This window comes from Gavialis gangeticus, unplaced genomic scaffold (assembly GCF_001723915.1).
Source record: "Gavialis gangeticus isolate Ggan-Ray unplaced genomic scaffold, GavGan_comp1, whole genome shotgun sequence".
Classification (NCBI taxonomy): Eukaryota; Metazoa; Chordata; order Crocodylia; family Gavialidae; genus Gavialis; species Gavialis gangeticus.
Genome location: NW_017729009.1, coordinates 8,787,501 through 8,798,801, shown reverse-complemented (window position 1 = coordinate 8,798,801; position 11,301 = coordinate 8,787,501). Strand labels below are relative to the sequence as shown.

Sequence of the window (11,301 nt, the reverse complement as noted above, 5' to 3'; positions counted from 1 at the left end):
GCCGGCCCCGCCCCGCGAGGAGCTCCGCTTCCCCCCGCAGCCCGCGTCCGGCGGCGCCCAGCGCCACGAGCAGCCGCAGCCCGGGCGGCGGATCGGCTACAAGTTCCTGGAGAGCCTCCTGCACAGAGACCCGTCGGAGGTGGTCATCACGCTGGTGTCCAGCTCGGGGCTCCGGGAGCTGCTGGCGCAGGTGGCCATGAAGCCCGGCTTCCTGGAGCTGCTGTGCCAGGTGCTGCGCAAGGCGTGCAGCTCCCGCATGGACCGGCAGAGCGTGCAGCAGCTGCTAGGGTTGGTCAAGGAGTCCAACTTCCTCAAGGTCTGCCTGCCGCAGTACGCGGCTGACATGATGACGGAGCCCCTGCCCGCCCTGCGGCAGCAGTACCCGAAGCACGTCGACAACATCATCGCGCTCCTCCAGGACCTGGTGAGCATCTTCCCAGCCAGCTCCGTGCAGAAAATCTCCGTGCTGATGTCCATCCTGCCAGCCTCCATCAACGTGCTGAGAGCCTCCGGCGTGGACATCGCGGAGCAGACGGAGAGGAGCTTGGAGAAGGTCCAGGCCCTGATCCAGCACCTGCAGGAGAAGAAGCGCGAGGGCACCCTGCGGGCTGACAGCTACACGCTGCTGCAGCCCCAGCCTGGCGGGCAGGAGGACTCCTATCGCGCCATGACCGTCTACCCCACCTACAATGAGGTGCACCGGGATGAGAAGCCCTTTCTTCGCCCCAACATCGTGTCTGGGAGGTACGAGAGCACCGGCGTTTACCTGGACACGCATTTCCGGCTCCTGAGAGAGGACTTCGTCAGGCCTCTGAGGGAAGGCATCCTGGAGCTTCTGCAGAGCTTTGAAGACAAAGGCTTGAGGAAGAGGAGGTTTGATGACATCAGGATCTACTTCGACACGCGGATCATCACTCCACTCTGCTCCTCCTCCGGCATCGTCTATAAGGTCCAGTTTGACACCAAGCCGCTGAAGTTCGTGCGGTGGCAGAACTCCAAGCGCCTGCTCTACGGCTCCCTGGTCTGCATGTCCAAAGACCACTTCGAAACCTTCCTCTTTGCCACGGTGTCCAACCGCGACAGTGCCGACCTGGCCAAGGGCATCGTGCAGCTGTGCTTCACGGGGCACAGCCAGGCACTGCTGGCAGAGGCCCAGCCCTCGGACTCCTTTCTCATGGTGGAGACAACAGCCTACTTCGAAGCCTACCGGCATGTGCTGGAAGGGCTGCAGGAGGTCCAGGAAGAAGACGTCCCTTTTCAGAAGTACATTGTGGAGTGCGACACCCTCGTGGGGGAGCCGGCGTACTTGAGGACAGGCAGCGCCTACAACCTCACACCTCTGCTGGAGGAGCCCTCCCCAGATGGAGAGGGGGGCCTGGCCAGCCCCGAGGGCTTGAGGAGACCGAGGGTGAATGTTCTCGACCCCAGCCAGTGGCCTTCCATGGAAGCCTTGAAGCTGGACGAGTCGCAGATGCAGGCCTTGCAGCTGGCGCTCACCAAGGAGCTGGCCATTATCCAGGGGCCTCCTGGAACTGGTGAGAGAGGCTGGCTTACAGCTGCTGTTTGGTGGCTTTTCGCAAACTCCCCTAAGCCCCCTCTTCTACAAGCCCCACCTGATGAACACAAGGCGGAGAATAATCCTAGTGAGGGGCAATGCTGCGTGCCTTGCTGTCTGCACCCAGCACTCCCGCTCCAGCCCCACTGCCGCGGGACTCTCCCCCTGTGGAGAATGCACAAGCCCCGCCGGGCCCGTGCAGTGAATAGTGGCCCTCTTTAGGGACAGGCATGTTCCTCTTGCTTAGGAAGGAAGGGCTGGCCCTAGATCTCTCTCTCCTGGCCCATGGGCAGGTATGGTCTAAATGCCTTTCTGCTCAATCCAGGGAGGATCGGGGCAGCCAGGCAGCTGCCCTGTGACTGCATAGTACCTCCAGGCCCCTATTGTGTGGCGGAGTCTGTCAGATGCGTCCACAGTGCTGGGTAGCTCCACTGGAGCCAGGGGCACGAGGCACGTGGGCCATCCTCTGCTCTGCGTGAATGGCTGAAGCGCCAAAGTCTGGATTTGGCCGTAACCCAAATACAGCCTTCAAGCGGGTTTGTGTTGTGGGCAGAAGGACCCTCTAGGATCCTGGGGCTGTCATGGGTCTTGCACCGTAGCCCTGCACTGTCAGTTGCTCCCTTCCTAACACTGTAGGCTTTCAGCTCCCAGTCCTCTGACCCCCTGACACGCTGCAGTGCTGACTGCAGAGGTTTCAAACTAGATCCCGCTGTCATGGTCTAGACGGCACGTGGGGCTTGGGCCTCCAGAATGATTCTGGGTTTGTCCTGCAGGGAAGACCTATGTGGGTTTGAAGATCGTCCAGGCTTTCCTGACCAATGAGCAGGTGTGGCAGAGCATCACCCAGAAGTCTCCCATCCTCGTGGTCTGCTACACCAACCATGCCCTGGACCAGTTCCTGGAAGGTTAGAGGGTCTGTGTGGTAGAGGAGGGAAGCCCTTTTGGATGGGGGGAGGAGCTCGGGCCCGTGCTCTGTGCTGGAGCTGTCTAGCCTTTCACTCCGGTGGCTGCCTTGGGTCCAGTCCTTGCTGCTGTGCAGTGCGAAGGCCTCTTTGCAAGCCAGCCGAGCTGAACCCTGAGGAGGTGCGCTGGGGCACGGGAGCTGTCCTTCCCTCCAGTGACATGTTCCTTTTGTGCTCAGGGATCTACAAGTCCCAGAAGAGCGGGATCGTGCGTGTGGGGGGCAGAAGCAGCAGTGAGGTCCTGAAGCAGTTCACGCTGCGGGAGCTGAGGAAAAAGTGTGACTTCCGCCGCAATCTACCACCACACCTGCGCAGGGCCTATGTAGACGTACGTGCAGGACCCAAGCCGCCTAGGAGAGGGCTGCCTCCATCAGGGAAGGGACCCCCAGGAAACCGCTCCATGGAGCTGGCTCTGCCAGGCCATCTCCTCACCTGCCCTTCAATCTGCAGCTGATGCTGACACCCATCTCTTGATCTGTCTGTTCTTGTTTTCTGTGTGGCCCTTTCCTTTTCCCTCTGCTGTTCCTGGATTCTGTCTTCCCGGAGCGCAGTACCCCTGAAAGCCTCTTTCTTGTGTTGGGCAGATCACAAACCAGATGAAGCATTCAGAGCAGGAGCTGCGTGAGGGAGCCAGGCACCTGGAGTGCACAACGTACGGCGTGCTGCACGAGCGTCACCTGGAGAGATACATCTCCCCGCAGCACTGGGACAGCCTGACGACTGGGCCGGTAAGAGGAGCTTCCTCTCCCGGGGCCAGGCCCCTCCTGCTCCATGTCTGCCTGGCTGCACCTCTTGTCCAGGTAACCCACAGTGCCCAGGGCAGTGATACCAGCCAGCGGGACCTGACCATCCCCAGAGCAGGGCTCTGTGGGAATGAGATGTTGATTTCACTGCCTGAGTAGGAGCTCACAGCAAGGAGGTGCTGTGAAGAGCTTGTGAATTGACTGGTGCCCTGAATAGACCCGATCCCTGCACCGCAGAATTCAGCTGGCTGCAATAGTCAAGTTCCTTGCCCTTGCAGTCATAAAGAAATCCTCCTCATCCGAATCTGATAGCATAGGTGCAAGGAGAATGTGAGTGCTGGCCCCGGGAAACCAGGAGCAGCCTCTGAGGCTTGGGGGAATAGAAACTTCCTTTAGCTCACTGCTTGCCTAGGTTTCAAGCTGTTCCTTTTTAACTGTATAAAGCACAGATCACAAGGAAACCTTCCTGCAGTAGTCAGTAAAAATCTGTTCCTTAAGGATCCTGAAGCCACCAGAGATGTGCCAGGGTAGCCACACTTGACACCGCAGGCAGCAGCCTTCGTTGTGCTCTGGGGTCTGGGCCACATTCATGCATTGAAGAGAAGCAGGTGCGGGTTTGGCATGGTCTTGAACTTGGCAGCAGAGCTCACCCGCCTGGTGGTTTGTTTCTCTCTGGCCAGGAGGACGAGTGGTTTTACTGCTTTGGTTCGAGGCACTCGATGATTTTGGAATGGCTGGGCCTTGGTGTCAATACCTTCACCCAGAATACTGCAGAGAACCCAGGGCCTGAAACCACAGGTAAGAGACTTCTCCTCTGCAGGGCATGTGTGCAGGCACAGAGCTTGAGAGGGAGCTGCCACCCATCGGGTTTTGAGAGGTGTGCAGTACGAGGGGGAGAAGAGAATATGTGCAGTGCTGTGAATCCTGGATCTCTGCATTCCAGCATCTCCCTCCAGCAGTGGCCAGATGTGTCTGTGTGTGTAACTGGGTGACTCCCCTGCAGGTGGCCAGCAGGAGGGGGAAGAGGAGGAGGAGGGAGAGGTACAAGAGGAGCTGCTGGAGATCGAAGAGGAAGCTGACCTGATCCAGGCGGACCGAGTGATCGAGGAAGAGGAGACAGCCCGGCCCCAGCGGAGGAAGGAAGAAGAAAACGGGGCAGTCATGGAACTGGCCAATCGCCTGCTGGCCATGAAGCTGGAGAAACAGGGCCTGGGAGCAGCCCAGCCACACCAGGAAGGAGAGTGGGAGGTAACTGCGCAGGTGCACGTGGGCACTTGTTTCTGCCCTTCGTGCCAGATGTTTCTGGACAAGCAGGGAGTGAAGGCACATGGGTGCAGGGAAGTCCCTCCAGTGTTGGTGTGTGATGGGCTCTCCACAGATGCAGCCAGCTCAGAGGAAGAAAATGAAACATAAGGTGAAGGCTGAACTTCATAAGCTGAGCACGATGACAGAGGAGCAGGCTGAGGCTATCCAGGATCTGTGGCAGCTGGACCTTGGCTCCCGCTGGCAGCTGTACAGGTAACCAAACTCCTGGGTCTGTGGAGCAGACAGTGTCAAGGTGCAGTCCCTGCTCCGCCCCCATCTTCCCTCAGTGAGTGGTTTAAACCTATCAAGACTCAAGGTCCCCTTGGAAAATGCCAGCTCTTTGCTTTGACTCATTTTTTTACTGGAGAAATGGAGCAATTCTTCCACTGCAAAATGCTCAGAGAGACCACTACTGGTCAGAACATGTTTGATGCTGGATTTCTATTGGGAATGCCTGGGTCTTAGCTAGTGAATCCGCACTGCTGGGTGTGGAAATGCTACAGAGGGAGCTGAGCCCAGTGCTAGGTGCCTTACCTAAGGTCATGCAGAATCCTGGGCCTGGGTCTCTCCCAAGAAGGTAAGTGAGTGCCCTGGCCCCTGCCCGGCCCCTCCTCTCATGGTGCCTGTGCCCCTCCCCAGGCTCTGGCTGCAGATGTACCAGGGTGATATCCGGCGGCAAATCCTGCAGCACGAGCGGCAGTACCAGGTGGCAACGGAGCGGCTGGCTGAGCTGCGGCTGCAGGAGGACCTGTGCATCCTCAAGGAGGCCCAGGTTGTGGGCATGACAACCACAGGTGAGTGGAGTGTGGGAAATGTGCTGGCTTTGCCTCCTGGGCCACCTGCCAGGACGTGGTCCCTGAAGGGTTTGATGCCCAGCACTGAGGCAGCTCACGTGGAGCAGGGAACCCGCCCCTGCTGCATCCTCCTTAGCAGCCAGCAGAGGGAGTCTGACAATGCAGGGCTCAAGGAAAATCCTGTCTTGCCCTCAAGAAGGAGCTTCCCAACAGTTCCCGGCCTGCTGGCTGGGGCTGACCACAGCTTATGCCTGTCACATCCACTGCAGGCAGCCCACGAACAAGAGGCAGTGTCAGCCTTGTGCTCTGACTCTTTGCAGTGTGAGCTAGCTAAGTCCCTTTCTCTTCCATGGGCTGAGGAGGCTGGGAGCAAGGGAGAAGCATGGGTCCCAAGGACACCTCTGTGCATGTGTTCATTCCCTTCCCTGCCACCAGTTCTGGGAACTGTCCTTGGTATGGTCCAGGATGCCAGTCTAAAGGTTTATTTGGATGTGGTGCCTTGGAGAGCCTCTCTTGTTCTCCTAGGAACACAAGGGAACTGGGGCCTGGTGAGGGTCTCTCCCTCCCTATAAAGGGCAGTCCTAAAGCACTTGACCACTGACTGGCTGCAGGGGGGCCCCGGTCCACTCCATGCTCTTGTTTCCACTGTCAGGTGCTGCCAAGTACCGCCAGATTTTGCAGAAAGTGGAACCTCGAATTGTCATAGTGGAAGAGGCAGCAGAGGTGCTGGAGGCTCATACGATCACCACGCTGAGCAAAGCCTGCCAGCACCTTGTCCTCATCGGAGACCACCAGCAGGTACTGCACCAGCGTGCACCGGCCCCTCCGCTGCGGAGGCAGATGGAGGATTCAGAGAAAGGTGTGGGAAAAGGAAGGTTTTGCAAGTGGGGCTGGGAAAAGACCTCATCATGGTCTTCTTCCCTTTCAGCTGCGGCCGAGTGCCAATGTGTATGACTTGGCCAAGAACTTCAATCTGGAGATGTCCCTCTTCGAGCGGCTGGTGAAGGTTGGCCTCCCCTTTGTTCGTCTGAGTTACCAGGTGAGCAGCAGCTTCAGCATCCCCTCTTGCTGCATTCGTGCCCTGTGGGAACCCAGAGTTGGAGTCCTCTGGAAGTTCGGCCTTGTATCTTCCCCCTGGACAATCTGTCAGAAAAGCATGTGCTGCCTAGTGCCTGAGAAGGGTCTTGGGATCTGTCTGATCCAGCTGCTGTGTCCCTTCAGGGTGTAGGCTCCACGTCAAAGACACTGCTGCCAGGCTCTGTTTGTGCTTTAAGTGACGTTGGTACAGGGGAATGGTGTGTTAACAATCTCTGTTCTTTGCTGGTTACTGCTAGTGAAAGCTGCCTGGCCATCCTGAAATCGAAACATTTTAACCACATGGGTGGCAGCAGGACAAATTTCCCCATACTGTCTCCTGTAGATCTGCCATAGCCTCTTTTGCTCAAGTTCTTACCCTATGCCCACCATGCTGGCTCGGCACCTGGTAGAACCAGCTATCCGCCTGAGAGAAGCTCCCTTCCAGACCCATTCAGTGCTTGCTCTCTCCCAGCACTTCCAGTGTGGAGCCCGATTCATCTCGATGATATTGCTGGCAGTTTACTGTAGTCTGGACACCTGTCCACTGGGACCTGGGTTGAAATCACCAAACGTATTTACTGCATTCCTTGCAAACAGCCTTTGTGAAGACACTTCTGATCCCTTTCTGCTGACTGGACTGGAATGGCTGATAGAGCAGGGGGTGGCCTTGTGAGTCTTGGTTTCTGTGTCATGGTGGTTGCTCTATGTGTGTTCTTGTTCCCCAGTGAAGCCAGAGATTGTTAGCAGGGGAGAGGCACAGTTCACTCCAGCGTGAGAAGTTGGCTGTGCTCATCCGGCAGTGCTGACCTGACAACTTTGTATTTCAGCACCGCATGCGCCCTGAGATTGCCCAGCTCCTTACTCCTCACATATACCAGAAGCTGGAGAACCACCCCTCGGTCCTCACTTATGAGAACATCAAGGTACGTTCACAGCTCGTGCCAACCAGTATGTCTCAAACCTTTTACTGGTGACTGGGACCCTCTGTTTAGCTCCATCACACCTGGTTGCTTTCTGGGGTTATACTGAAGTGCCTCGACCTTGCTTGTTAAATTCGGGTATTTTAAAAATATGACAGCTGACTTGGGAATTAGGTGCTATGGGAGGCAATTGTATGTGGCAGCAACAAGACATACTATGGTGCTGCATTCAGTTCTTACAGCAACCTTCTAAGAAAGATGATGAAGACCTGAAAGATGCAGAATGATGCATAGATGATTGAAGGTTCAAAAAACACTTCTAGAACGAGGCACCCTAGGAACTTAATCTTCTTATCAGAAAACAGATCAGCAACTCGATTGTTATGTATATTTACTTCATGAGGTGAACATACCAGCACCCATGGATTCCTTAATGTAGCAGAGATAAATGAGAACCAACAGGTGAATGCTGAACTGAGGCAAATTTTAAATTAGACCAGATACACTTAGCAGTGAGGATGACTAACAGTGGAGCAGAGTGGTAAGAAACAGTGTGGGAAGGCCAGTAGGGGCCAACCTTTTTGGCAAGAATGCCACAAGCGCAGCCCAAAGTATGAGCCAGTGCATCTACTGTACTGCCGTCATCCATAAACTAGTTATGTTGGCACAAAAGGAAAGGGCTGCCAGATACTCCTTCCTCCTTCAGACAAAATACAACACCTTAAGTACTCAGGCCCAAAAGCAGAGTGAAAGGAGGAGGGAGAACGCACCTCTAAATTAATGAGCTTATTTGGATTTCAGAACCAAAGTGCCACAGACCCTGAGATAAGGCTTATGTGGACTGCAAGTACCACACAGACACGTCACTGGAAAGTGCACGTGTGCATTCCACCTAAGCTACTGGGTATCTGAAAGTGATAAAGTCTGTCCATCCACCCATTCCCCTGCCCTCAAAGGAAAACTTGCATTTACTGTATGGAACATCTGCCTGCAAACATCCATCAGCACCCATCCCTTCTACATAATGTGAAGAATATTGCAGGTAATGGGAGAACTCAGGTCTTCCAAATAGGACAGCACTGACAACTCAGAAATGCCACACTATCATGACTCTGAGGCATGGCTTGCAACCTGAAAGTCTTTCTTTCTTGCTAGGTATGTTGTGGAAATGTCTGACAGAGGCTCTGCCTTAGGTGTGTGAAGCTCTGGGCCTTGCCCCCCCCCCCCAAGTCTGTAAACTATGCAGGAAGTCTTAGAGGGAAAAGATGCAAAAGGGAAGGTTGCCATGTTGGAAGGAACTCTCCTTTTCCCTGGTGACCCTTCCCTCTCTTTTCATTTCAGGGGGTTGTATCTAACCTCTTCTTTGTGGAGCATGACTTCCCTGAAGAGGAAATCCAGGAAGGGAAAAGCCATCAGAACCCACACGAGGCCAAATTCGTGGTGGAGCTATGCAAGTACTTCCTGTGCCAGGACTACCTGCCCTCTCAGATCACCATCCTCACCACCTACACTGGGCAGCTTTTCTGTTTGCGCAGGCTCATGCCTGCCAAAACCTTTGCAGGTGTGAAAGTTCATGTGGTGGATAAGTACCAGGGTGAGGAGAACGACATTATCCTGCTTTCACTTGTGCGAAGTAACAGGGAAGAGAGAGCTGGATTCCTGCAGATTTCCAACCGGATCTGCGTGGCGTTATCCAGAGCCAAGAAAGGGCTGTACTGCATTGGGAACATGGGGATGCTCAGCAAGGTCCCCCTCTGGAGCAAGATCATTCACACCCTCCGAGAGAAAGGTCGGATTGGCCACTCGCTGATACTGTGCTGCCAGAACCACCCTGACACTCGGACCCTGGTGTCCAAAGCAGCAGACTTCTACCAAGTTCCAGAAGGGGGTTGCAGCCGCCCCTGTGAGTTCAGGCTGAGTTGCGGACATGTCTGCACTCGGGCATGTCATCCCTATGACACCCAGCACAAGGAGTTTCAGTGTCTGAAGCCTTGCCACAAGGTGCTCTGCAAAGATGGGCACCGTTGCCCCCATTTGTGCTCTGAACCCTGTGGAGAATGCATGGTGAAAGTGCCGAAAACTATCCCCAAATGTGGCCACCCACAGATGGTTCCTTGCTCCATCCCTGCAAGTGAGTTTTCTTGTCAAGAGCCTTGTCAGAAGTATCTGACATGTGGGCACAAATGTAACAAGTTCTGTGGGCAGGAATGCACTGCCCAGTGTCCTGAGCTGGTGCTGGTCACATTAAAATGTGGCCACGACCAGCAGGTGAAATGCTGGATCACGAAAGAGATGGAAAATGGGATGCCTGTGAAGTGTAAAACGAAATGTGTGACCACGCTGGACTGTGGCCATGCCTGCCCAGGCTCCTGCAACACTTGTTATGAAGGGCGATTTCACGAGCAGTGCAAGAACCCCTGCAAGCGCTTCCTAGTTTGCTCCCATAAGTGTCAGCAGCCTTGCACCGGGGAGTGCCCTCCCTGCCAGCAAGCATGTCAGAACCACTGCATCCACAGTCAGTGTAAAAAGAAATGTGGGGAGACGTGTATCCCATGCATGGAGCCATGCGAGTGGCGGTGCCAGCACTACCAGTGCACACAGCTTTGCTCAGAGCCATGCAACAGGCCCCGCTGTGATGTGCGGTGCAGTAAGAAGCTGCGTTGCGGTCATCCCTGCATCGGGCTGTGCGGGGAACCCTGCCCCAGAAAGTGCCTTGTGTGTGACCACGATGAAGTCACTCAGATATTTTTTGGCTTTGAAGAGGATCCGGAAGCCTGCTTTGTGCAGCTAGAAGACTGCGGCCACATCTTTGAGTCCCAAGGTCTCGACTATTACATGGACGAAGACGAAAGTGCCGTCAAGCTGAAGGTGTGTCCCAGCTGCCAGACGCCAATTAGAAAGAACTTGAGATACGGCACCATTGTGAAAAAGCGGCTGGAGGAGATCGAGAAGGTGAAGGAGAAAATCCAAGGCCCAGCACGTGAAATTGAAACGAGCAGGCACAGGCTGCAGGCCATGCTGGAAGGGAAGGCGGTGCTGCGGAGGGTGCTGCCTACCAAATACGACCGGCTGGAGGAGAGGCTGAAGCAGCCCAACCTCTCCACGAAGAGCGTCGGGCTCCTGGAGAACCTGATCAACTTCTACGAGCGCGTTGCGGACCTGACCGGGTCCCTGGGCAAGCTGGACCCAAGCGAGCGGGAGGTGCTGAGGAAGCGGCTGGCTGAGGTGCAGGAGTGGCTCAGCAAGGAGCGGCTCAGCTTCAGCAGCCAGGAGCTGTCGGACCTGCAGAGCGAGATGCAGCGGGTGACGTACCTGGCCAACCTCCTGACCCGCTGCAGCGGTGCTGGCACGTGGCTCAGTGCCGCGCTGGCCAGGGACGTTGCTGCCTTGCGCACAGTGCTGCAGCGCACCGGGAGGTTCACACCGGAGGACGAGGCGGCGGTGCGGGTGAAGATGGAGGAGCTGAAGGCCGCGCTCCCCGCGTCAGGGCTGGGCATCTCGGAGGAGGAGCGGGTGCAGATCGTCAGCGCCATCGGCTGCCCGCGCGGCCACTGGTTCAAGTGCAAGAACGGGCACGTGTACGTGATCGGGGAGTGCGGTGGGGCCATGGAGCAAGGCCGCTGCCCCGAGTGCCAGGCCGTCATCGGCGGCCGCAACCATGCGCTGGACGACTCCAACCGCCTGGCGCCCGAGATGGACGGCGCCGCGCACGCCGCCTGGTCCGACACGGCCAACAACCTGCTCAACTTCGAGGGGCTCGGCCGCCTGCTCTAGGCCGCGCCTACGCCCGCGCCACGGCCCGCCGCACTTTACCGCCCCGCCCCCCACAACCGCCCGCGCTGTCCGCGTTTTCACCGCAATAAATTTTATCCAGTGACGCAAGGTGCCTGCTCCGCCCCGGGGGTGGGTGCGGGGTCCTGCCGTCACTCGAGCAGCGCCGGAAGT

At 56.4% G+C, this 11,301-nt stretch overlaps 1 protein-coding gene across 1 annotated transcript; it reads left to right on the top strand.

Moving 5' to 3' along the window:
• Nucleotides 1-40: 40 nt before the first annotated feature.
• ZNFX1 (zinc finger NFX1-type containing 1) lies at nucleotides 41-11,257 on the top strand (the record flags this gene model as incomplete). The annotated part of the gene is made up of 12 exons (XM_019509734.1): nucleotides 41-1,535; nucleotides 2,329-2,460; nucleotides 2,697-2,845; nucleotides 3,102-3,245; nucleotides 3,941-4,058; nucleotides 4,264-4,508; nucleotides 4,639-4,778; nucleotides 5,205-5,359; nucleotides 6,012-6,157; nucleotides 6,288-6,398; nucleotides 7,264-7,359; nucleotides 8,698-11,257. Coding segments are annotated over 12 exons (5,364 nt in total), but the record flags the coding sequence as incomplete, so codon positions are not given.
• Between the last annotated feature and the right edge of the window lie 44 nt (nucleotides 11,258-11,301).